Source organism: Vulpes lagopus, chromosome 23 (assembly GCF_018345385.1).
Source record: "Vulpes lagopus strain Blue_001 chromosome 23, ASM1834538v1, whole genome shotgun sequence".
Classification (NCBI taxonomy): domain Eukaryota; kingdom Metazoa; phylum Chordata; class Mammalia; order Carnivora; family Canidae; genus Vulpes; species Vulpes lagopus.
This window is the reverse complement of record NC_054846.1, coordinates 53,905,322-53,933,220: the sequence shown is the minus strand read 5'-3', so window position 1 is coordinate 53,933,220 and position 27,899 is coordinate 53,905,322. Positions and strand designations below refer to the sequence as shown.

The window sequence follows — 27,899 nt, the reverse complement described above, 5'->3', positions numbered from 1 at the left end:
TCTGTGACATCTTGTGGCTTTGATTTGCACTTCCTTGATGATTAGTGATTTTGAGCACCTTTTTATGTACCTGTTAGCTATTTGTATGTCTTCTTTGGAAAAATTTCTCTTCAGTTCCTCTGCCATGGTTCACTCTTAAACGGTTTCATGTATATGTGGAAATCCAAGGTATCTGGGGGCAAAACAACAGCTGGAGAGCTGAAAGAGCTAAGCAGGCACTTCAGTTATTCTCTATCACAGTGGAAACAGATTTAACCTATAAAAGCTTACTTGATTTAAATAAGAGGAAAAGCTCTAAGTCTGATAGTTTAATTAACTTGAATCATCGCTATATGAAGTATATGGTTTCTCAACTACTTCCCAGATTTGAGCTAGTGAATCTTTTAGATAAAAGATGGCCTTTGAGGAAGGGCCCAGCTGCTCTGCTGAAAATTACATTGCAAATTTTATTACACTGTAAATCTTCCTTTCAGGCTTTTCTCCAAATATTTGTATCCATTTGCCAGTGTGAGAGTGCATTGGGCTAAGGGAAATAACCAGATAAAAAGTAGATTACCAGATACTGGTTGTAAACTGACACTAATTCCTGGAGACTTAAAATGTCACAGTGATCCACTGGTCAAAATAGGAGCCTATGGAGGTGAGGTCATCAATGTAGTTTTAGTTTGGTCCATCTTAGTGAGCCCAGTGGATTCCAAACCCAACCCATGCTTATCACCTCCAGTCCTAGAAAGCATACTTGGAATAGGCATACTTAGCAAGTGGCAAAATCTCCACATTGGTTCCCTAATCCATGGGATGAAGGTGATTATGGTAGCAAAAATCAAGTGGGACCCACTAGAACTGCTTCTCCTTCCCAAAATAATAAACCAAAAGCAATACACATAGAGAGATTAGAGGTTAATGCCACTTGAAGGATTTAGGAGTCGTGATTCTTGTTATATCTCTTCTCAAGTTGTCTATTTGTCTTGTGCAGAAGACAGATAAATCTTAGAAAATGAAATGGATTGTTTTAAACTACTTAATCAGGTAGTCCTAATTATAGCTACTGTTTCTGATGTTGTTTCATTGGTGGAGCAAATCAATACTTTTTAGTGTATCTGCTATCCACCTATTCCTCTGGCAAATACTTTTTTTCTTTATTCCTGTTAGCATGGACCACAAGATGTAGTTTTATTTCATCTCTAAGGGTCAGCACTACCTTCACTGTTCTACTGCAGGGCTACATTATCTAACTCTCTGTCATAATATCTAGTATAAATGGGCTTTAATCTTCATCCCACACAAATGGACACCACAGGACATCTGTGATATCATGCTGACTGGACATGGTGAGCAAGCATTAGTAACTACGCTAGATAATTTGGTAAGATATATGCATGCCAGAAGGTGGAAATAAATTCCACGAAACTCATGGGCCTGTTGCCTCAATAAAATTACTAAGCATCCAGTGGTCTGGAGCATGTCTGGATATCCCAAGGTGAAGGACTAGTTGTTGCATCTGATACTTTAAACCACTAAAAAAGAGGCACAATGCGTATTGGGCTCCTAAGGATAAGGAAGGTAACATATACTTCATTTGGATGTGCTACTTGGACCCACTTATGAGTAACCTGAAAGAAGTTCCAGTTCTGAGTAAGTCCTGGTAGAAAGCTCTGCAACAGATCCAGGTTGCTAAGTTAGTTGTCCTGCCACTTGGGCCATCTGGCCCAGGAGATCCGTGCTATGTGAAGTGTTTGTAGCAAATAGATATACTCTCTGGAGACGCTAGTAGGCAACTCTAGGTTAAGGAGAGTCTATAGGATTCTAAACAAAACTGTTATCACCTGCCAATAATTATTCTTTTGGAAACATCCTCTGGCTTACTATTAGACTAGTGGGGACTTAACATGCGACCGTGGCCACCAACTTAGTTTTGAGTTCAACTGTTCACCATGAACTGGTGTTGTCTGATTTGCTAAGCCACAAAGTTAGGCATGCAGATCTACACTCAATTACAAATGGCCTTAGGAAAAACAAAACAAAACAAAACAAAAAAAAAACAAAAAAAAAACAAATGGCCTTAGGATGTATAAAATTGAATTTGAGCAGATTCTTAAGGCACAAAGAAACTATATGAGAAAATAGTTAAGATACCTGTGGCTCCTACTACTGCCACATGGTCTTCTCTCTCTCAACACATATCTATGACATCAAGTATAGTTATTTATCACTGGTTAACTGAGAAAGAATAAACTTGATCCTGCTTTTCAGATAGTTCTATATGGTATTCCAGCATCATCTCAAAGTTCACAGCTGGAGTCTAGAGCCCTGCTCATGCATGGCCTTGATAGGCAGTGGTGAAAGTCTCAGTAGGCATAACTTTGAGCAGTCAACTAGTTGTGTAGCCTGGAAGGAAAATGTTTAGAGGTGTAGATTTTTGCTGATTCACTGGCAGTGGGTAATGGTTTGGCTGAATGGTTGGGGACTTGTAAGGAATACAATTGGAAAATCAGTGACAAGAAGTCTAGGAAAGATATATGTAAGTAAGTTTCTCTGAATGGACACAGAATATGAATATAAATGAGTCTCATGCAAATACTCCCCAAAGAGCAATATCAGAAGAAACGTTATTAAGTGGACAAGATGATCTATTCCATGGGTGTCGGTCTCTTTCAAAAGCCTCCTTGCTACTGCTATAAACTGTCATTTGTCACTGACTCAAGAGCCATGAAACTATTGAAGGCTAACTTGTCAGAGGGCATGAACGGTAAAATCTCATATCTTTCACCGTTCTGGAAAATAAGATTGTTTTAGACTGGTGTAATTTCTTTTTTAAATAATTTTTTAAAAATCTTATTTATTTATTCATGAGAGACACACAGAGAGAGAGGCAGAGACACAGGCAGAGGGAGAAGCAGGCTCCCCATGGGGAGCTTGATGTGGTATTCAATCCCAGGACCCCAGGATCACGACCTGAGCTGAAGGCAGATGCTCAACCACTGATCCACCCAGGGATCCCTCTTTAGTCTTTTCAAAGAGAACAATGTATATACCTATGATATAGAATAACATTTTAATAAACAAGTAAATGTTTTATTAAGTTTGAGAAATTAATTCCATCTATTCTATCATAACTATTACTTTATATGCATAGATCTCTTTCTCATTTGTAATGACAAGAACTGGGTTAGGATGCTTTGGTTATAATAACAGAAACAAACCTCTTTCTACTTTATGCAAAAAAGGATAATTTATTACAAAATTACAAGGGTACCTTACCAAAGCCCAGAATAAGAGTTAAAAACAGGACACTAAAAAATGTCAAATCTTGCTAGCTTAAGCAAACAGGGGAATTTATTATTAGGATACAAGGGTGCCATACCAAGCCAAGGGCAGTCTTCATAAAGGACTGGAAGAAGGAAATGGAGGACTATTAGAAAGCCAAGAATCACATTCTCTCATCTCCATTTTTTACTTTCCAAGTGATTTACTGCTCTCTTACTGCAGATTTATTATTTTTCCTTCACAAACTGCAAGGTGGGACATGGCACCCCATAGCTCCCCAGTTTGTTTCCTTTATCCCAAAGACTAGTCAGATCAAAGCCAGCATCTCTTATCTCCAACCCCAAATTCCCAGGAATGTTTTAGCATTTTACCAAAATTAGAGATGACTTTTCTAGGATAGGTAGTAAGACATAAGATGGTAGGACACCAAGAGACAGAGAACAATTTACATATATTCTGTTCCTTACAGACCCTGAGCTGAAATAGCTTATTTAGACATAGGAGGTGGATGAGAGGTGTTCTCACAACTGATAACTAGCAGAAATGATGAGGTGCTTCAGAAGAGAGAGGTGTTCTAATCCTTTTTAATATTTCCCATGGAACAGAAATGATAGGCCTGGGCAATACTTCTTTCTTAATCGAGACAAGTTTCTTTTCATTTATTGTAATAGGTATGATTTATCTATTGGGAACATATGTCCAGGTGTTGGTATGAGTGATTTAAGCACAAAAGTTATTATAATTAATCATTTTCCCCCAAAAGAGACTAATTACATGGGGAGTATTTAGGAGAAAGGGGGGAAAAAGTCTAATTTCATGGTATGTATCAGAAATCCTTCAGGGCCAAACATAGACATCCAACCAAGGGGCTCTCAGATTATCTTCATTAAGAGTTTTTAGAAAAATTCATCAAACTCAGTAAATTTCCTTCATAACTCATTTGGAATTATTCCTAATAAAATGATAAAAATATGTAAAAAAAGAAGGGGGGGGGATCTCTCAGATTAAGGAGGAACTCTGATTCATCTAGCTTGAATCAACTGCTTAAGAACATAGCTGCACACATGTCCATCATAGTGGAATAAGGATTGGGAAACCATTCTAAGAAGCACATATAGAAAGGGCAAAGAAAATTATTTTCTGGATTTTTCAGTGTTCCAGGCTCCCCTTAAAGAGCAAAATTATATTGTCCACCAAAATCATGACAAAATAAGTTTGAATGGTAGGAGATTTATGTACTTAAAAATCAGAAATGCTGATGGAAGTGTTCTGCTCGGCCCACCCAGATTGAAATAAAATTGAAAATGTCAAAAGTATAAGGAAATGCTATGAATGTTTTATTCCAAAATCTATTTGTGCTGAAGATTTCTTAAAGTATTTCTCTTGTATGTTGAAGTAGATTCATGTTATATATTATGTCCTTTGATGAGATACAAGGAATTAAGCTTAATGTTCATGATGTCACTCTATTCTTCCTACAATTTTGTTTCTAGAAATAAGAATTGGTGAGGGAGGTAGGACCACTCAACGGTAAAGAACAAGAAAAGTAATAGTATGAGCATGTTAAGAAACTCAGAAGCTGGTAATTTAGTTTTAACTTTCCATGATTTCAGTGTAACAAAGTTTAAAAAGAAAAAAGTCATTCAATATTGTGTTGAAGGTTTTGTATTTCAACCTCTGTATGTCTTCGTGAAAATATTTCCTTAATGCTGTCATCTTTCTGATCATCATAAAGTGTCATATTCAGTTCATTTTCAGTACAGTCTTCTAATGAAATTGTTGACAGGTATGAAAATACTTTTTCCATTAGAGGTTCCCTGAGAAAAGGCATTGTAGAGCTCTTTTTTGCTAGAGTATCATCAGAAAACCAGTCATCAGCTGCTTCTATACTTTGGCTGTAATAAGAATCAGATGGTAGTGTTGATAAACTTAAGGTAACACTGCTGGGATGTGTTGCCGAGCTAGTCTCTGAGGGGTCACAAATGACCTTTCTTGTTGCAAAGCAGAATTCATCTTTAGTGTGATCTTTAATTGCTGTAAAAGAAAAATAGATTTGCTATTAATATTACATATTCATGAGCCAAATCTTACTTATAAGGACAATGTTTCTTTTTAAAATTCAGACTCGTTTTAGGGTTAAAATGGTTAGGAGGATGCAATAGTGAAAATTCTGAGTTGCTATCATCATCTGTACAATGTTAAATATGCAATTGGGGATTAATAATTTCATAATAATCAAGAGTAGAAAAGGCTACTCTAAAATCAACCTGTTTTAATAGGAGAAGATTCTAAGCAGGCTAGAAAGCTCAGTTCTGGAATGTCCCTTAATATCAGAAAACATAGTTTCTTAAATATTTATAGATAAGTATTGCCTTATTTTTAAAAATAAATTTAAAAACACATGCCTCTGTAAGAAGGCAGATTACAGATTGTTTGGTCAATAGAAGGAAGGACCTATGGGTTGGCTTTACACCACTTAAAGTAACAACTAACATTGTTAGAGTGCCTTAAAATATGTAAAGCAGTTTGATATATTGCCATATCTCATTTACCCTCTCAATAACTTTTCAAGGTAGTTATTATTCACAAAGGAGAAGATCGAGATTTAGAGACTGATGACTCATCACAAATCAGATACACAATAGACTTCATCTAGACTTCTAGTACTCTAAGACTCATGCTTCTCCTATTACATTATTTATGCTGCACAGTTGGTATTTAAAAATGTTAAGTTTTAGAAAATATCACACTATATAGTATCCTAAGTATCTTTTATAATATGTTATATATATTGGCCTTTGATATTAATGTATAACAGAAATATTATGTAGGAGGGTAATGTTTTGTGGTACTAAGACATAATATGCAACATCTGGAGGATTATAAAATACTTATGTCTTTTGACCCTCCAGGATTATTATATGGCATTGACAATGATACTTTTTTTTTTCTTTTTAAGAGGAGGAGAGAGAGAGAAGGAGGGGAGAGGTGGAAGGAAAGAGAGAGAATCTTAAAGAGGCTACATGCCCAGTGTGGAGCCCTATGCCAGGCTCAGTCTCACAACCCTGAGATATGACCTGAGCTGAAATTAAGAATTGAACACTTAACCAACTGAACCACCTAGGTGCCCCTGACTATGATACCTTTGTGTACAAATAAGGAACAAAAATTTGTTTCACATTTTAATTTAAGATGTGACATTGCAAGTTTTTGTTATTGTTGTTTTTAAGATTTTATTTATTTATTCATGAGAAATACAGAGAGTGAAGCAGAGACATAGGCAGAGGGAGAGACAGGCTCCCCCCAATGGGGAGCCCAATGCGGGACTCAATCCCAGGGTCACAACCTGCACCAAAGGCAGATGTTCAACCACTGAGCTACCCAGGTGCCCCAAGTTTTTGTTTTTTAAGAAATATATGCCCACCCACATACTAACACATTAATGCTTCCCTTCAATTTCCATGATATTAAAAGAATATTTAGATAACATTTAGGTAGGCCTCTTCGTTCTTTAAGATACAAATTGCTCTAAGTTGATTATGATTTCTTCTAATAAATTGTTGAGAAAAATTACCTTTTATACGTGCTGTTTCCTTTTTTCTTTGCTCCTCCTACATAAAAAAAGTTATTTGTATTTAAAAACTGGTTTCTAGGTAATTTCTTTAATATATTTAACATATATTTATATAAGAATAATTTATTTTAACATCATAATAAATTTTTGATGGAATGTTTTTTTTTTTTCCATGATATGAGTTTATTTCACCAAAATATATTTACAGAAAAAAAAGGTGTTTAGGTATCATCTGGAAAGAATGTGAATTGGTTCAAGAAGGCTGTCTCAGGATAGGGAATGGAAGGGTGAAATAGAGTTCATCAGGATTATTTCTCTCCCTCCCAACTAACTCAGAGTCATTTGTTAGAACTAGAAAGGGCTAAAAAAGTAATTAGAATTCCTAGACTTACTCATTCCATTAACCACCAACAACAAAAAAGTGAATTCAGGCTGAAGACTTTTACTAAAATGCAACTATACTTTTGAAGCAAATAAAACAGTTGCTCAAACAATACATTCCAGATGTGTTCTAGGAACTGTCATGGTGTAGTAGTTCTCAAACTCCAGGGCATCAGAATCACCTGGTGTGCTTATTAAAATGCTGATACTTGGACATAATATCAGACTCTACTATTTAACAGATTCTCTGGCAGGGGCTTGGGGGTATGCATTGTAACATACAAGCAGTTCTGATTCAGTCTTTCCTTAGACCACTAGATAAACAGTGGGCTACTGCATAGGGTGTTTGGGATGCAGTGTGTGTGTGGGAGAGATAATGACATTATCTTCTTGTGTTTTGGGGGAACAGTGTTAATACTCCATGCTGATCTGATTTGTCTTGTTCCCCAAAATGGTTTGTTTTGGATATACATATATATAGGGTGTGTGTGTGAGGGCCTGTGTGTGTATATATGTCACATGTGTGTATACACACACACACACATATGTATATAGAATAACATATAAACACTTTTTTTCAGAATCAACTTTCTTATTTGTCACTTTAATCTTTTATAAATATAAATGCCAGTATAGGCTCCTGACTTACCTTACCTGGATCAATTCAATTTGTGACTCCTATATTAATTATATTAGAATGCTGCCCCTCAGACTTTAATGTGCCTATGTCTTACCTGGGAAGTTTGTTCAAATGCATGTCTCAAGTGGGGTCTGAGATTGTGCATCTCTAATAGATGTGACCAGGAAATGACAATCTCACTGGTCTGGGGACCACAGAATAAGGCCCTAGATGATTGAAATTCCACCCAAACTTAAGGGAATAGCAAAATGAACATTCTTACATATTGCTGCCCATTATTAGGAAGAGTTTTTCTTGAGGGAAAATATAACAAATCTACTTCTAGAAATGTATTATTCCAAGTTAATAATTTTGGATTTGTGTAAATATTCAGTTGCCAGAAAGTCTTTTATAACATTGCTAAGCATTTTTAAAATCTGCATTTTAAAATTCTAAATGCAAAGAAATACTTAAATGTATTGATACATAAATACTAATACAATCAATATTCTTCCAACTATTAAAAATAATGCTATAGTTTCAGAAGTAAGAGCTCAAAAAATGACAGGGACATATAAAAAAAGAGAAACAACCTTGAAAGGAGTTCCCATTGGTTAAATTTGGAAAAATTTGAACATCAAAATAAGTATAACAATGGATTATCATCTGCTGAATAACAGAAACCCATAAGTCTACACAAATTAATAAATAAAATAAAGAGAGCTTTTTTCTTATAGTAGAAAGCCAAATGACAAATATAGATGGAACTAGTAGAATGGTTTTATTTATTTATCAGCTATTAAGCTGGTAAGTAGAGTTTGATGAAGAAAAGATATTTACATGGTTACAAAGTGTCATCACACAGATTATTTCATTGTTAGGGTAAAAATAGGAATAATACAATGGGTGAAGAACAGATATCATCCTGATTGTGTGATCAACTAAAATCATTAGAGGAAGCAGATGAACATTGTATGTCTTCAGAAGTGATAAAATGAATCTGATCACAAGGAAAGTCAAAATGAGTCTATGATTTATAAAATGACTGTATTCTTCAAAAATGTCAATATCAGAAAAACAACAAAAGGAAATTTTAAAATATTTTGAACTGAATAATGATGAAAACAAAACACAAAAATTGGTGGGATGCAGCAAAAGCAGTACTTAGAGGAAAATTTAAACATTAAATGTTTATATTATAAAAGAGGAAAACTCTAAGAATAATAAAATTGCATATTCCTAGCAAGATTGATTTAGGAAAAGAGAGATATAATGAGGAATAAAATGAGTACCATTATTAAAGATTCTACAGACATCAGAAGGATAATAAGTGGATACTATTAAAAACAGAAGACATTTCACAGTTGTTTTGTGACCAGAATAACTGTGATTTTAAAATCTAACAAAGAGGGGCTCAGTCGGTTAAGCATCTGCCTTCAGCTCAAGTCATGATCCCAGGGTCCTGGGATTGAGCCCAGCATCAGTCTCCCGGCTCAGCGGGGAGTCTGCTTCTCCCTCTGCCACTCCCCCTGATCATGTTTTCTTTCTTTCTCTCTCTCTCTCAAACAAATAAATAAAATCTTTTAAAAAATCTAACAAAGCTATTACAAGATAAGAAAATTGTAGAATAATGCCCCTCATGATCATAGATGTAAAAGTGATTTAAAATATATCAGTAAATCAAATCCAATGGGGTTTATTCCAGGAATACAAGCTTGGTTTAACATTTGAAATACAATGTAATTCACATTAACAAAAGAAAAAATCCATGTAAACAATGTCAAAAGATGTGGAAAAACCATTTGGCAAAATTCAGCAAACTTCATGACTTAAAAAACAAAACCAAAAAATCTCTCATTAGACTAAGAATAGAAGGGAATTTCCTTGACCTGATAATATGCATCTACAAAAATTCCATAGCTAACCTTCTACTCACTGATGAAGAGTTGAATGTTTTCTCTCTTGACATCAGTGATTCAAAAAGGCTAACTGTTCTCAACACTTCTAATTCATCATTATATTGGAGGTCTTATCCAGCATAACAAGATGAGAAAATAAAATAAAAGCATAAAGTTTGGACAATAAGTAAAATTGATGTTTTTCATAGATGATATGATTGTGTTGAAGAAAACCCTATGGAGTCCACACAAAAAAAAAGCTGCTAAAAGTAATAAGTAAATTTATTTATAAAGGTCACAGAACACAGGTCAACATAAATATCAATTATAATAAAGATTGCAATTTGCTCCAAACTGATCTATAAACTGAATATAATTTCCATCACAATCTCAACAAGATTTTTTGTAGCTAGAGATTCATTTATCTTAAAATGTATATGAATAGGCAAAAAAAAAAAAAAAAAACAAGAAAAGCAAAAAAAAAAAAAAAAAAAGAAAGAAAGAAAGGAAGAAAGAAAAAAAGAAAACCCAAATATTGAAAAAGAAGAATGAAATTAGAGGAACCATCCTGCTCAATTTTATGAGTTACCATGTAGCTTGAGTATGGTACTGGTAGAAATAGACAGAGGTCAACAGTACAGACAGAGAATCCAGAAATAGACCCACACATATTTGCCTTACAGATTTTTTACAAAAGCTGCAAAATCAATTCAGTGTAAAAAGGATAGCCTTTCCAATAAATAGTGCTGGAACAATTAGACATCAGTAGCCAAAAAAATGAATTTTGAGTTAAACCTCACACTTTATTTTAAAAATTAACTAAAAGTCAATCAAAGAAATATAAAATATAAAACTTACAGCAAAATAATATTGAGAAAGGACAAAGTTGGAGAATTTCCTGAAATTAAAACTTACTTCAAAGCTGCAATGATTAAGAAGATGTAGTACTGATATAAGGACAGATATATAGATCAATGAAATAGAACTGATATTCCAAAAATAAACGTTCACATTTATAGTCAATTGATTTTCGACAAGTGTTCCAAGACAATCATTGGGGAAAGAATAGTCTTTTCAACAAATGGTGTTGGGACAACCAGATATGTACATGCAAATGAATGAAGTTGGGCCCATACCTCACACCATATACAAAAACTAACTCAAAATAGATCAAACACTTAAATATAACTATTAAAACTTTTAGAAGAAAAACATAAATCTTTACCACCTTAGAGAAAGGTTTTAGACATGACACTGAAGCTTTTAATCTTGATGAAGTCCCAATAGTTCATTTTTGCTTTTGTTTCCCTTGCCTCCATGTCTAAGTAAGAAGTTGCTAGAGCCGATGTTAGAGGTCGCTGCCTGTGTTCTCCTTTAGGATTTTGATGGTTTTCTGTCTCACATTTACATCTTTCATCCATTTGGAATGTATTTGTATGTGTGGTATAAGAAAGTGGTCCGGTTTCATTCTTTTGCTGTCCAGTTTTCCCAACACCATTTGATGAAAAGACTGTCTTTTTTCCCCATTGGATATTCTTTCCTGCTTTGTCAAAGATTAGTTGACCATATTAGTTGCGTGTCCATTTCTGGGTTTTCTATTCTGTTCCATTGATCTATGTGTCTGTTTTTGTGCCAGTACCATATTATTTTGATTACTACAGCTTTGTAGAATATCTTGATATCTGGGATTGTGATACCTCCAGTTTTGTTCTTATCAAGATTGCTTTGGCTATTTGAGGTCTTTTAATTTTAGGCTTATTTGCAAAATGTAAAAATTGATTTGTTCATAAAATAGAATACTGTAAAAAAAGTCTATAATAAACTATGATTATATATATGTTTACATGAATCTCAGAAACAGTACAAAACCTACATGAATCTCAATACAAAAAAGTAAGAGTATATTAGACATGTAGTCTAAAAATATGTAAAACTTAATAATACATTGTTCAAGGATCTACAGTATTTGTGGTAAAGCCATAAAGAAAAGCAAAGAAATGATTAACTGCAATTATAGGATAATGGGTTGACAGGTGGGGATATTGACTCTAAGAGATAAATGAAGACTCAGGACACCTCAAAGGTAATGGTAATATTCTATTTCTTATTTTGGGTGGTGGGTATAAATAATTACATTTATTAGTCTTTAAGTTGTTTGTGGGTGGGTACTCTTGTTTGTATACTGTATTTCACAATAAATGCTTTTTTGGAAATTAAGCTTTAATTAATTAGTTAATTAATTAAAATTTAATTAATTAGTTCATTAATTAAAAAGATATTAAGCCATATCTTTTGTTACAATTTTTATTCTCCTGACTACCTCTAGGAGGTGACGAAGAGGCCGATACAGAGGCAGAAACTGAGATGAGAAAAAGAGGGACGATATGAAAAAGAATCCTTTGGTACTTAAATTGATTGTGGATGAAGTCAGCACTACCTTATTCTTTTCCTACCATATTTTCATACTATGTTTTGTTCTTTTTTTTCTGAATTAGGTTCCTATCAGTGACTATCAAGAGTCCTGAATAATATTTTATATTTAATTGTATATTATTTATCTCTCCCATTAGACTATAAGTTTCATGGGAACAGGGACTCTTATCTTTCCTGTTCACTACCAAATTTCCATTTGCCTAGAACAGTACCTGGCATATATGCCTTTATTTGGTATTTGTTGAATGAAAAATAAATGAACAGTACTACTATATGTGCACTTCTTCCATCATAGCATTCATGACATTTTTGTAATTGTCTGTTTGTCTGTATCTATCATTAGGTATGAAGACATTATACTGAAGTACCTAGCAAAATGCCTAGCATGTGATGGGTACTCAGTAAATTCAATTAATATTAAATGCATGCATAGAAACATTTTTCTCTGAATGAAATCTCAATTTCAAACAATCTTTTATTTGAAAGTCAGAGCTATTAATCTTTAGAATTGATTTGATCATTAAATCTACCTGCTTAAAACCCTTCAGTAATCATAATGGTAAATTTGTAATGTGCTCACTATGTGAGCATAATTCTGAGTGTTTTTTTAATACTAATTAATTTACTTCCCATAACGATTCTTTAGAGATGAAATCATCCTTATTTACAGATGAGGAAACAGATACACAGAAGTTAAGTGATTTGCCTAAGATTACACAGCTAGTAGTGGTAGAGCCAGGATTCTAACCTGCATTAACTGGCTTTACAGTCTATGCTCTTGACCATAATCCCATAATGCCTCCAGTGGATCTGTAAAGCCTATGGAGTAAAATTCCAAACCCCAGGCTATAAATGAGTTTTCTCATAACCTTATCTCCAGGATCATCCCCCACCACTTCCCTCTATGAACTCTAGGCCCCAAACATTTTTACTGAACATGTTACTTTCATAGCTGCAAGCCTTTGAACACAGAATGGATGTCCTTCGCTCTCTTTCCTCCTGGCAAACTTCTATTGGTTTCTCAAAATCCAGCTAAAAATTTCTCTGTGAAGCTTTCCTCAATTTATGCTTCCTTGTCTGTATTTCTTCAATTTTGTGGCTCTTACCACATTATGTTGTAATTTTTAGTTTATGTTTTTCTTCTCTACTAACTTTGGGCTCATCTAGGTCTGAACTCATATCTTTTGTGCCAAAACTAGTCATATTTAAGACACTTGAAAAATATTTGTTAAGCCAGTGAACGCTGAGTTCAACTTGAGTTCAATATTCAATATGTACAATGAAACTTTGATATCCTATCAATTTATTGCTATTTACTAATGCTATCATAATAATAATGATACCATAAACCACTAATATTAGTTTTGTTTAGTTATATCACAGTTTTAAATTTCTATTGGTATCTCCCTTATTTTACTTTGTCCATGTAACACTGTTTTGACACCACATAACAGGAAGTTAACTATGTGTCTGGCTTTCCCACTTTTATTATTCTAGCATATCTTATCATCCTTAATAGGGGGTTCCCAGAGTTTAGAATGCAATGAAGTCTTAATAAATCCTTGTTAAATTGTACTTAATTTCAATTAGTTGGTTTTGTTAAATTATTTGGTTATCTGAGTATCCTCTTACTTCCAAATCACTTTCCTAAAATAGGCCTGGTAATTTTGCTTTGCTTTTCTTACACCATTTATCTTCATTCCTATAGCAATCTCAATATGAGGAGTATAGGTTCTCAGTCTAGAGATATACAGAAGCAATTATAAAAGCACACATTTTCAATTAGCTTTTCAGTTTCCTATAATATAAAAACTAACTAGCTTAGGTAATTTAAATTTAGCTCCATGTTACTATCTCTCAAATTTAAAAATAACAGTGGATACTCTGTCCTTCAAATTTAAAGATAACAATGTTAATGACATAGTATCATATAAATTATTTGAAAAGATTTCTATAAAATATTATACACTACCTGTAATTGGAATCCTCCAGTGTGAAAATTTCGAGAAATAAAGACACATTGAGAATGAGCTTTAATATTTGCCTTTGATGATCTTTGCCTGCATCGCTCATCAGTTGCTTTAAATTTGGAATTTTGAAATATTTCTCTGAAAAATATATGGTAGAGAATATTATTAAACATGAGTTCCATTATAAACCACTTAAATTATTATTTCCAATAGTTATACACAAAGGTTCAAATTAAAAAATATTACTATATTCTTATTTTTATAACACAAACCAACATATATATTCCCTTTTCATATGTTACTGATTCATTACACCTATTTTATTCATAGAATACACATTTTTAACAAATATTTTATTTATTTATTCATGAGACACACACACACACAGAGGCAGAGACACAGGCAGAGGGAGAAGTAGGCTCCATTCAGGAAGCCTGATGTGGGACTTGATCCTAGGACCCCGGGATCACAATGTGAGCCAAAGGCAGATGCTCTCATGGAGGTTAAACACTATTAAGGAAGACAGATATTAATAAAACACTGACAAGAAAATGAAAAATTATGATTTTGGAAAACGTTGTCAAGGAAAGGTGCCTGGTGTACTGTGGGAATATGTAGCAAAGAGAATACATCTGGTTAGAGAGGTTAGGGAAGGCTTTTCTGAGGAAAAGATGCTTGAATTGAGCATCTGAAGTAATAATAAGTTATTAGGTAGAGTATTGTGAAGGAAGGGAGATGCAGAAGAAAGAATATTCCAGTCAGAAAAAATATCAGTATAAAGACCTAGGGGCCAGATTAGGAGAGTGAAGCAGAAGCAGTGAAAGCAAGAGGAAGTGGGAGATGAAATGGGCAGACCATGTAGGGCCTTAAAAGTCATATCATTTGTCTTTATCCTAAAAGCAATGGGAAGTCCTTTATAATATAGTGAGGATGGGATGAAATGGTTGGGTGACTTGATTAGAAGTGTGAAGAGATATAATGAGGACAATAGTGAAGGTAGAGGGTCAGTTATACTGCAGTAATCTATATGAGGAATAATGATAAATAAGATGGGGGCACTGGCAACTGAAAGAAAAGGATAGATTTGAGTGACTTATGAGGTAAAATAAAAAGAACTTTGTGATGGTTCAAATTTGGGGGAAGTGTGAAAGAGAGAGGAAGGTATCTAGCATATCTTCAATCTTTAGAGAAAAACAACCTTTCTCCTCCAGCTACTTCTCCATTTATCAAGTCGCCTTCACCAAAAAACAAAACAACCCATCTTCTTTAAAGAGAGGTCTATACTTGATTCAATTCTCTTACATACTTTTATTCAAATGTGAACTTTTGAGCCCATCATTCCACCAAAACTGAGATCATCAATAACTTCCATTTGCCAAATTCAAAAATTATCTATCCTCACCTTTCTCAATTTAAGCACTATCAACATCATCTTCTCCTTCTTTTTTTTTTTTTTTATGATAGTCACACACACACAGAGAGAGAGAGGCAGAGATACAGGCAGAGGGAGAAGCAGGCTCCATGCACCGGGAGCCTGACGTGGGATTCGATCCCGGGTCTCCAGGATCGCGCCCTGGGCCAAAGGCAGGCGCCAAACCGCTGCGCCACCCAGGGATCCCTCATATTCTCCTTGAAACATTTTCTAATTTTTTTCTTTAAATTTTTTTTTAAAAGAATTTTATTTTATTTTTAATTTATGATAGTCACAGAGAGAGAGAGAGGCAGAGACACAGGCAGAGGGAGGAGAAGCAGGCTCCATGCACCGGGAGCCCGACGTGGGATTCGATCCCGGGTCTCCAGGATTGCGCCCTGGGCCAACGGAAGGCGCCAAACCGCTGCGCCACCCAGGGATCCCTAATTTTTTTCTTTCTTTTTCTTTTTTTTTTAACTTTAAATTCCAGTAAACACACAGTGTTATCTTAGTTTCAGGTGCAAATACAGTGATTCAACAATTCCATACATCACCCAGTACTTATCATGACAAGTGCACTCCTTAATCCCCATCACTGGGATGCCTGAATGGCTTAGTGGTTGAGCGTCTGTCTTCCGCTCAGGGCATGAGTTCTGCATTGGGCTCCCTCCAGGGAGTCTGCTTCTCCCTCTTCCTGTGTCTCTGCCTCTCTCTCCATGTCTCTCAAGAATAAATAAATAAATCTTTTAAAAAATCCCCATCACCTATTTCACCCGTTTCCCCCTCACTCTCCCCCCCCCCCCCGAAATCATCAGTTTGTTCACTATAGTCTGCTTCTTGGTTTCTCTCTCTCTCTTTTTGCTTTGCTCATTGTTTTTTTACTTAAATTCCACATATGAGTGAAATCATATGGTATTTGTCTTTCTCTGACTTATCTTGCTTAACATTATACTCTCTAGCTCCATCTATGTCACTGCAAATGGCAAGATTTTGTTTTTTATGGCTGAATAATATTCCATTGTCTATTATACCACATCCTCTTTATCCATATATCAATCAAAACTTGGCTGCTTCCATAGTTTGGCTACTGTACATAATGCTGCAATGAACATAGGGATGCATGTGTCCCTCTGAATTCATGTTTTTGGATTATTATTGAGTAAATACCCAGTAGTGGGATTACTAGATCATAGGATAGCTCTATTTTTAATTTCTTTTTTTAAATTAAATATTTTATTTATTCATGAGAGATGCAGAGAGAGAGGCAGAGATATAGGCAGAAGGAGAATCAAACTACCTGCAAGGAGGCTGATGCAAAACTTGATTCCAGACCCTGGAATCATGCCCTGAGTCAAAGGCAGATGCTCAACCACTGAGCCACCCAGGTGACCCTATTTTTAATTTCTTGAGGAACCACCATACTGTCTTCACACTGGCTGCTCTACTTTGCATTCCTACCAACAGTGGAAGAGGGTTCCCTTCTCTCTCCACATCTCAACAACACTTGTTGTTTCTTGTGCTTTTGATTTTAGCCATTATGACAGGTGTGAGGTGATATCTCATTGTGGATTTGATTTGCATTTTCCTCATGATCAGTGGTGTTGAGCATCCTTTCATGTGTCTGTTGGCCATCTGGATGTCTTCTTTGGGGAAATATCCATGTCGTCTGCCCATTTCTTAATTGGACTATTTCCTTTGTTGTGCAGACGCTTTTTATTTTGATGTAGTCCCAATAGCTTATTTTTTTCTTTTATTTCGCTTGCTACAGGAGACACATACCTAGAAAAATGTTGCTAGATCCAATGTCAGAAATTACTGCCTTTGCTCTCTTCAAGTGGTGCAGTTTCATTCTTTAGCATGTGGCTGTCCAGTTTTCGCAATACCATTTGTTGAAGAGACTTTCTTTTTTCTCATTGGATATTTTTTTCCTGGTTTGTCGAAGATTAACTGACAACAAAATTATGGGTTTCTGTGTTTTCTATTCTGTTGCATTAATCTACGTGTCTATTTCTGTGCCAGTACCATACTGTTTTGATTACTATAGCTTTGTGATATAACTTGAAGTCTGGAATTGTGATACCTCCAGCTTTCTCTTTTTCAAAATTGCTTTGGTTACTCAGGGTCTTTTGTGGTCCCATATAAATTTTATGATTTTTTGTTCTATTTCTGTGAAAGATGTTGTTGGTGTTTTGATAGGAATTGCATTAAATCTGATTACTTTGGGTTGTATGGACATTTTAACAGTAATTGTTCTTCTAAGCAATGAACATGAAATGTCTTTTCATTTGTCTCTTTAATTTCTTCCATCAATATTTTATAGTTTCCAGAGTAGAAGTCTTTCACCTCTTTGTTTATTCCTAGGTATATTATTTTTGGTGAGATTGTAAACGGGACTCTTTTCTTAATTTCTCTTTCTGCTGTTTCATTATTAGTGTATACAAATTCAACAGATTTCTGCATATTGATTTTGTATCCTGTGACTTTATTAAATTCATTTATCAGTTCTGGTAGTTTTTTGGTGGAGTCTTTAGGATTTTCTATATATAGAAACTGCAAATAAGTGCGAGTTTTACTTCTTCCTTTCCAATTTAGATGTCTTTTATTTATTTTTGTTGTCTGATTGCTTTGGCTAGGACTTCTGGTACTATGTTGAATAAAAGTAGTAAGAGTGGACATTCTTGTATTGTTTCTGACCTTAGGGGAAAGCTCTGTGTTTCCACTGAGGATCATAATAGCTGTGGGCTGTTCATGTATGGCCTTTATTATATTAGACTGAGGTATGTCCCCTCTAAACCTAGTTTTTTAGGGTTTTTATCATGAATGAATGTTGTACTGTGTCAAATGCTTTTTCTGCATCTATTGAGGTGATTACACTGTTTATTCTTTCTTTTATTGATGGGATGTATCACATTGATTATTTTGTGAATAATAATAATAAGTGTGAACCACACTTGCATCCCAGGAATAAATCCCACTTGGTTGTGGTGAATGATTTTTTTAATGTATTGTTGGATTCTGTTTGCTAGTATTTTGTTGAGATTTTTTTTATTATTATTTATTTATGATAGTCACACAGAGAGAGAGAGAGAAAGAGAGAGAGAGGCAGAGACACAGGCAGAGGGAGAAGCAGGCTCCATGCACCGGGAGCCTGACGTGGGACCCGATCCCGGGTCTCCAGGATCGCGTCCTGGGCCAAAGACAGGCGCTAAACCGCTGCACCACCCAGGGATCCCTGTTGAGATTTTTGCATCAATGTTCATCTCTGATGTGGTTTTGGTATCAGGATAATTCTGGCCTCACAGAATAAATTTAGAAGTTTTTCTTCTATGTTTTAGAATGGTTTTAGTAGAATAGGTATTAACTCTTCTTCGTTTGGTAGCATTCACCTGTGAACCATCTGGCCCTGGACTGCTGTTTGTTGGGAGTTTTTTGATGACTGATTCAATCGTCTTGCTGGTAATAGGTCTGTTCAAATTTTCTGTTTCTTCCTGTTTCTGTTTTCATAGATTATATTTCTCTGAATTTATCCATTTCTTTTAGGTTGTCTAATTTTTGGCATACAGTTTTTCATAATATTCTCTTAAAACTATTTGTATTTCTAGGATGTTAGTTGTTATTTCTCCTTTCATGGGTGATTTTGTTCATTGGAGTCCTTTCACTCTCTCTCTCTCTCTCTCTCTCTCTCTCTCTCTTGAGTCTGGCTAGAGGTTTATCCATTTTGTTGATCTTTTCAAAGAATCAGCTCCTGGCTTCATTGGCTTCATTGATCTGCTGTTCTATTTTTTTTAAGTTTCTATATAATTTATTTCTGGTCTAATCTTTATTATTTCCTTTATTCTGCAAAACCTTTTAGGTTTTGTTTGTTCTTTCTCTAGCTTCTTTAGGTCTAGGGTTTGGTTTAAGATTTTTCTACTCATGAGGTAGGCCTATCCCGCTATAAATTTCCCTCTTAGAATTGCTTTTGTTGGGGGGAGGGGGGTGCCTGGGTGGCCCAGTCTGTTAGGTATCCAACTTTTGGCTTTGGCTCAGGTCATGATCTCAGGGTCATAAGATTGAGTCCACATCAGACTCTGTGCTAGGTGTGGAGCCTGCTTAAGATTTTCCATCTCTTAAAAATAGAACTGCCCTATGACCCAGCAATTGCACTACTGGGGATTTACCCCAAAGATACAGATGCAGTGAATAGGCAGGGCACCTGCACCCCAATGTTTATAGCAGCAATGTCCACAATAGCCAAACTGTGGAAGGAGCCTCAGTGTCCATCAAAAGATGAATGGATAAAGAAGATATGGTCTGTATACACAATGGAATATTACTCAGCCATAAGAAATGATGAATACCCACCATTTGCTTCAATGTGGATAGAACTGGTGGGTATTATGCTGAGTGAAGTCAATCAGAAAATGACAAACGTTATATGGTCTCATTCATTTGGGGAATATAAAAAATAGTGAAAGGGAATAAAGGGAAAAGGAGAGAAAATGAGTGGGAAATATCAGTGAGGGTGACAGAATATGAGAGACTCCTAACTCTGGGAAACAAACAAGGGGTGGTGGAAAGGGAGGTGGGCAGGGGGATGGGGTGACTGGGTGGCAGGCACTGAGAGGGGGACTGGATGGAATGAGCACTGGGTGTTATGCTATATGTTGGCAAATTGAACTCCAATATAAAAATATACAAAAAAAATTTTTCCCTCTCCCTCTTCCCCTGCTCTCATTTTCTCTCTCCAGCTCTAAAAAATAAAAATAAATTTAAAAATAATTCTTTGGCTGGATCCCAAAGATTTTGGACTATTGTACTTTCATTTTTGTTTGTTTCCATGTACTTTTTAATTTTGTTTATTTCGCGGTTGACCCACCCATTGTTTAGTAGCATGTTATTTAGCCTCCATGTATTTATGGTCTTTCCAGATTTTTTCTTGTGGTTGATTTCTAATTTCATAATATTGTGGTGAGAAAAGATGTATGGTATGGCTTTGATCTTTTTTAATTTCTTGAGGTTTATTTTGTGCCTTAATATGTGATCTATTCTGGAGAGTGTTCCATGTGTACTTGAAAAGAATGTGTATTCTGCTGCTTTAGGATGGAATGTTTTGAATATATCCGTTAAATCCATCTAGTCCAGTGTATTATTCAAAGTCATTGTTTCCTTGCTGATTTTCTGTTTGGAATGTCTGTCCATTGATGTAAGGGGAGTGTTAAAGTCCCCTACTATTATTGTATTACTATTGAATATTTCCTTTATGCTTGTTATTAACTGTTTTATGTATTTGGGTGCTCCACTATTGGATGTGTAAATAATATTTGCAATCATTTTATCTTCTTGTTGGGTTGTTCTGTTTATTATTATATAGTGTCCTTTGTTTCTTTTTACAGACTTTAATATCTATTTGTCCAATAAAAGTATTGCTATTCTGGCTTTCTTTTGACAACTATTTGTACGATTAATATTTCTCCATCTCCTCACTTTCAATCTGCAGGTGTCTTTAAGTCTCTAATGAGTCTCGTGTAAGAAGCCTATAGTTGGGTCTTGTGTTTTTTTATCCACTCTTGCACCCTATGTCTTTTGACTAGAGTGTTTAGTCCATTTACATTCAAAGTAGTTATTGATAGATATATATATATTTATTGTCATTTTGTTACTTTAGTGGTTGTTTTTATAGTTTTTCTCTGATTCTTTTCTTTCTCTCCTTCATGGTTGGCTGGGGGATTTTCAGTGATATACTTGGGTTCCTTACTCTGTATTTTTTGCATATCTATTACTGTTTTTTGATTTGTGGTTACCATTCGGTTAATATTTAACATCTTTTACATATAGTAGTCCATATTAAGCTGATGGTCACTTATTTTTAAAGTCATTCCTTACTTCTCTCCCCTCTACAATTTATATATTTGGAATCATTTTTATACCTTTTATTTCGTGATTCTTATTTTTCTTACTCTTACTTATGGCTTTTGTTTTCCATCGCAGAGTCCATTAAATCCTTAACCTTCCTTGTAGAGTTGGTTTAGTGGCCATGAGTTCTTTTAACTTTTGTCTGGGAAACTCTTTATCTCTCCTTCTATTCTGAATGATAGACTTGCTGGGTAAAGTGTTCTTGGCTGCAGAATTTTCCCTTTCTGCACTTTGAATACATCACACTATTCTCTTATGGCCTGAAAAATTTCTGCTGAAAAATCAGCTGATATCTTTATAAGGTTTCCTGTATATGTAACTGTCTTCTTTTCTCTTGATATCTTTAAAATTCTTTATCATTTTTTTTGTCATTTTAATTACTTAGTGTTTTGGTGTGGACTTTCTTGATTGAAGTTTTGGGGAGTCTCTGTGCCTTCTGTATCTGGATCTCTGTTTCTCTCCCCAGATTTGGGAATTTTTTAGCTATTATTTCTGAAAATACATTTTCTGCCTCCCTTTCTCTCTCTTCTCTTTCTGGTATCCCTCTAACATGTTATTATGCTTGAAGGACCCACTGAGTTCTGTAAGTCTATTCTTGGGGCATCCCAGGTTGCTCAGCTGTTTAGCTCTGCCTTCAGCCCAGGTCATGATCCTGGAGACCCGGGATCAAGTCCCACATTGGGCTTCTTGCGTGGAGCCTGCTTCTCCTTCTGCTAGTGTCTCTGCCTCTCTCTCTCTGCATTTCTCTGTGTCTCTCATGGATAAATAAATAAAATCTTAAAAAAAAGAAAGAAGTCTATTCTCATTATGTAGTATTTGTCTCTTACCTATTCAGCTTGTTTTCCATTATTCTATCCTCCAGGTCACTGATACATTCCTCTGCTTCCTGTAGTGTACTATTTATTACATCTATTATATTTTTAATTTCATTTATTGAGTTCTTCATCTCTGATATGTAATTTTTTATGTTTTTGTCAAGATTCTTACCGATGTCCTCCACCCTTTTCTGAAGTCCAGAGAGTATCTTTATGATCATTACTTTAAATTCTGTATCAGGCATATTACTTATTTCTCTTTCTCTTAGATATCCTGCTGTGATTTTGTCTTGTCTTTCATTTGGGACTCTGTCTCATTTGTCTACCTCTCTATGCCCATTTCTGTGTGTTATGAAAGTCAGCTGTATGTTCTGATCTTGAAAGTAGTGGTTTTACAAAGAAGAGGTCCTGTAGTGCTCTGCAGTGCAGTGCCCCCTATTTACTAGAACCTGGCTCTTCAGAGGAGTCTCTTATGTGTGTTGCTTGCATCCTGGTATGGTGTCTGAGTCACTCTTCATTTCAGTCTAGACATCTGCACTGACTCTGCCTGTTGTGGGCTATGCTTGCTTTCTATGTTAGTGAGATCCAGGTAGGCCAGCTCTGAGGGGGTGTGACAGCAGAAGGGCTTGGGGGTGGGGCAGTGGTGTTAGCAAAATTTGCACTGAACCCCTAGTCCTAAGCCAGACCTCCCAAAGCCAAGTGGCTGCCAGGGTATGGCATATGAGGGTGGTGGTGGCCATCAGGGGCACTTGGTGTCTGGGCTGGACACATGAAGTGTTAGTAAAATTTGCATTGACCCACTAGTCCTAGGCTGGACCCCCCAAAGTGTGGTGGCTGTGAGGGCACAACATGTAGAAGCACTGGGTACAGCATTGACAGTGTCAACAAAAATTGCACTGAGCCCAGGGCTAAGTCCAGCAGGCTTGGAGTTGTTGAGTCCTCAGGAGAACTCGTGGGCAAGCCACAGTACCACCTCCTGCAGGTGATTTCGTGTTTATGTTGGGGGTCAGGAGAGGAAAATGGCACCTGCCAGCTCCTTTGTTTCCAGAGAAATCTTCCAACACTCTCTGAAATCAGTATAAACAGATCTCCCTCAGTTCTGCAAACTGTCACTTCTATGTTGCCTTTCCTTGGGCTCTTATCTTTAAGGGTGAGGACTCTTTAAGGGCTCTCACTAGCCTTCTTTCAAAACTCTAGGCTCCACGTCCTGCTGGTTATACAACTCACAGAATTCAGCCGCTTTGGTTTTCAGGGCCAGAGGTTATAGAGATTTGTTTTCTCCGTGTGGGATTCCTGGTGTTTTACCCTCTCTAAGACTGCAGCTCTCTCCCTCCTATGGGCAGCTCCTGACCACAGTTTCTGCTCTTTCTAACCTCTTGCCATGCAGCTTATTTACATTTAATTGTGGAGTTTGTTCTGCTAGTCTTCAGGTCACTCTCTGGTTTATTGACTTGGATGTAAGTGATATCCAGTTATAAACACGGGACAGGGTGAGCTTAGGGTCCTCCTACTCCGCCATCTTCCCATTACTCCCGGAAACATTTTCTAATCTTGCCACCCTTGACAGTGTACCTTTCTGCTTTTTCTTCTCAGACATTGATTCTTCCTATTCATTTGCTAGATTTTTCATGTTGGAAGGACCTAGTCTTAGGTTCTAACTCCCTCATTAGTCTCACCTAGTTCTATGGCCATAGATACCCTCTATACATTGATATCCAAAATCTTCAGGCTTGAATTCTCTCCCAAAGTTCCTACATGTACATCTGAGTATTTGACATTTCTAATGGATTTCAATAGACTTTCAAGCTTACATCTAAAATGCAACTCCTAGGGATCCCTGGGTGGTTCAGCGGTTTGGTGCCTGCCTTTGGCCCAGGGCGCGATCCTGGAGACCCGGGATCGAATCCCACGTTGGGCTCCCGGTGCATGGAGCCTGCTTCTCCCTCTGCCTGTGTCTCTGCCTCTCTCTCTCTCTGTGAGACTATCATTAAAAAAAAATGCAACTCCTAGTTTATCACTATTTCCTCCACATGCTCCCCTCTCTAATCATCTTCTCATCTCAGCAAATGGCAAGATCAACTACTCAGCTGCTCATGGTAGAAATGGAGGTGTTAGTATTAATTCTGCCATTTCACTTATCTTTCTTTACCAAATCCAATCCATCAACAAGCCCTGCTAACTTTACCTGCAAAACACACCCTAAATCCAATCTCTTCTTTTCATCTCTTTTACTTCCATATTAGTCCAAGACACTATCATCTCTGACCTGGACTATGTAATAGCCTCCTAACATTCCCTGCTTTCACTCTTGCTCAACTAAAATTCAGGCTTCACAGAGAAGTGGGGAAAATCTTTTAAAAATATGAATTAGAACTCTCATAGATTGCTGGTGGGAGTACGTTGGGAGTACCCATGTTGGCAAACTGTTTAGCAATTTGCTACAAAGTTAACCATATGATCAGCAATTCTACTCTTAGGTATTTACCCAAGAGAAGTGAAAGCAATGTACAAAAAGATTTATACAAGAACATTCATAGCAGCCTTACTCCTAATAACTAAAAACTGAAAATGACCCAACTGTCCATTAAAAGAATAAACTGAGGTATTTTTATACAATGATTAAAAATCAATAAAAAGAATGAAATAGAGATAAATGCAATGACATGAATGAATCTAAAAAATATTATGTTAAGTCAAAAAAGCAGACATAAAAAAGTCCATATGGTTCCATTTACATGAAATTCAAGACTAGGCAAAATTAATCTATGGTAATGAAAATCAGAATAAAAAAAAATCAGAATAAAGATTGCCTCTGAGTGGGAGGTAGGGAGTGATGCCTGGAAAGTAGCATGAGGGAACTTTCCAGGGTGATGGAAAATTGTATACCTTCACTGGGGTTGTGATTACATGGGAATATATTTGCTGAAATTCATCATCGTACATCTAAAATCTATGTACTTTATTGCATTATAAATTATATATCAAATTTTAAAATGTTATAAAAATGCAAATCCCCAATGGGTGATGATATAGTATCCTTAAAAGGGAGATAATATTACTGCTACCACATGGGGTGGTTATGAAGTCTAAATGAGATCATATATAAAGCACTTAGAATAGTGCCTAGTATGTAGTAGTAAGTACTCAATATTAACCATTATTATGCTGATAATGTCATTACCCTACTTTAAACTTTATAATGGCATAAATAATGAAATCCAAAGTCTACATTCTAGCCTACAACATCCTATGTGATCTGGCCCCTATCTACATCTTCAATCTCTTCATTATTTCCCTCACTCACTACACTCTATATACACTAGCTTTCTTTCTTTTTACTGAACAATACCACGAACATTCCGATGTGGGGATCTTTGCTATCCCTTCAGCTTAGAGAGCTCTTTGACAAAGTCTTCACATGTTTTGCTACTTCTTTTAACTCTGATCTTGGATTAAATACTGCCCGCTTGAAGAGACATTCTTCGACCACTTTATTTTTCATTATCTGTCTCCTCCCAGTGGCACTGCCAGTCTATGAACAGAAACCCTGTCTGACTTGTTCACAGTTGTATCCTTGGTACCTAGAACAATGGCAGGCACCAATAAATATTTGTTAAAAAGAATGAATAAGTGAGTAATTTCCAGTTTTCGGACTTGTACAAGTGAACAGATATTATATTATGTATTCATTTGCTGAGATAAGGGAATACTGGAGGAGTGTGCGCAAGAACATGTTACAATTTACATTTTTAAACACCAAACAAAACAATACTGAACTAAATAATCAAAACCACCAAATTTAGGGTTTTCTGTCCCTGGCAAAAGACTATATTTAGACTATACCAGAGCATTTTGTCAGCTCTTCTCTTGAGTATCTCCTAAAGAAAGAGAGTCTTTCTATCTCTGTAATGTTTTTAACCTCTAAATTAAAAATAAAAAAATTTAAAAATTTCTAGCCTTATAATTTGAATCCATGTCTTCCAGAGAATAAAATATATCTCATTATTCCTTAAAATTGTAATGCATGAATATTGCTATTACACTACTCAAGTAGACTATTATACTAGTAGGAGTTATCTTTCCAGGCTATTTTAAACATGTAAAGCTTTTCCTCCTCAATCAAAGGGTCTATAACCAAACCTCAAATTATAGAAACAATGCTGTTATAGTTATTTAATACCAAGTGAAAAAGCCTTTCATTTGAATTTTAAAAAGGAAAAAAAAGTTAAACATTCTAACAAACCTTACCTTCGTTTGCAAATCAGAAACCACAAAGCTGATGCCAAAGCAAAGAAACCAATTCCCAAAGTAACAGCACCAGCAGCCAGAAAATAAGTTAAGTGGTTAAAAAAACCTATACAAATAAATTATAAAAGATTATTTCATGCATGTATCTTCACTCTCAAGGTAAAACTAAGTGACATAATAATTTAAATGATATTACATAGCGTAGTGTTAAGACATTAACCAGAAAGTTGGGAGACCCGAATTCTAGGGTCCTGTGCAATTCTAACAAATTTTAAGACTCTGAATTTGAGAATTACACAGGGCCTCATGGTGATTAGGGATCTGACCTTGCCTAGATTTGATACCTAGTTTTTTGTACAGCTGTCACCTCTTTTTTTCTTATCTAGCTTTCTCCTTTCCCAGTCTACCTCTAAATTCTTATTTTTCCAGTATCATTCTTCACAGTCCTTCAACAGAAGACACTTTTCATTTTCAAATTTGTATTGTCAATCACTATAAGAAGGCAGATGGAAGGTAATAAAGAATATAAGGAACTTTAAAATATTTTAGAAATCTTTGTTTTATCTCTATTTTATCCCAGGAACAATAGATAATCATGGCCAAAAGCTAAATAGAAGTAGCATAAAATAGCATATCACAGGTTTATAATTAGAAAAGCCTATAGGAATTATATGGTATAGCTTCTTCATTTTACAGATAATAAAACTGAGGTCTAGGTAAGAGAAGCACTTGAACTAAGATTAGGCAGCAGATTAAAGCCAGTCCTCTTTTTTTTCCTATTATCTTTTCCCTACTACCAATCATCATTAATACTTGTATGTATTGAAAAGAATCAAAATCTTTAAAAAAAAAAAATAAAGGATGCAAGAGGTAGTTACAGTCAAATTGGTCAAGTACTCCATAAGATTCTGAAATGTGATACCTAACCATTAAGCAGGCTGTAGGAAGCTTTCAAAGAAAGCTGTATAGAACATGAAGGGCCTTGAAACAATTTAGGAGTACAGCTGACCCTTAAACAACATGAGGATTAGGGGCACCAACCTGTGCAGCTATATATCCACATAGAACTTTTGACTCCCTCAAAACTTAACTACTTACATATATACATATATAAACAATAGCCTACTGTTGACTGGAAGCCTTACCAATAACATAAATAGTCGAGTAACACATATTTTGCAGTCTTACAATAAATAAGCTAGAGAAAAGAAAATGTTATTAAGAAAATCATAGGAAGGAGAAAATACATTAATAGTCCTATACTATATTGAAAATCATCTGCATAGAAGGGGACCTGCACAGTTCAAACCCATGTTGTTTAAGGGTCAGTTGCATATTACCTGGAAAAAAAGGGTTTAAAATGATTACCACAGGGGAGGTGGGTGGGG

At 35.6% G+C, this 27,899-nt stretch overlaps 1 protein-coding gene across 1 annotated transcript; it reads right to left on the bottom strand.

Moving 5' to 3' along the window:
- C23H1orf185 (chromosome 23 C1orf185 homolog) lies at positions 1-27,824 on the bottom strand. Its single transcript, XM_041738008.1, has 5 exons — positions 27,821-27,824; positions 26,512-26,617; positions 14,145-14,280; positions 6,842-6,878; positions 1-5,301 (listed from the first exon to the last, which is right to left on the bottom strand). The coding sequence occupies exons 1-5, from the start codon at positions 27,822-27,824 to the stop codon at positions 4,907-4,909; spliced, it is 678 nt and encodes a 225-aa protein (XP_041593942.1). The 3' UTR covers positions 1-4,906.
- Positions 27,825-27,899: the final 75 nt, after the last annotated feature.

Bases quoted from the DNA above. Each gene is read 5' to 3' on its own strand.
- C23H1orf185 (XM_041738008.1), bottom strand. The intron at 6,879-14,144 runs GTAGTGTATAAT...TTTTTTATGTAG, and splicing joins CTGGAGGATTCCAATTACAG to GAGGAGCAAAGAAAAAAGGA. The intron at 5,302-6,841 runs GTAATTTTTCTC...TTTCTTTTACAG, and splicing joins GGAAACAGCACGTATAAAAG to CAATTAAAGATCACACTAAA.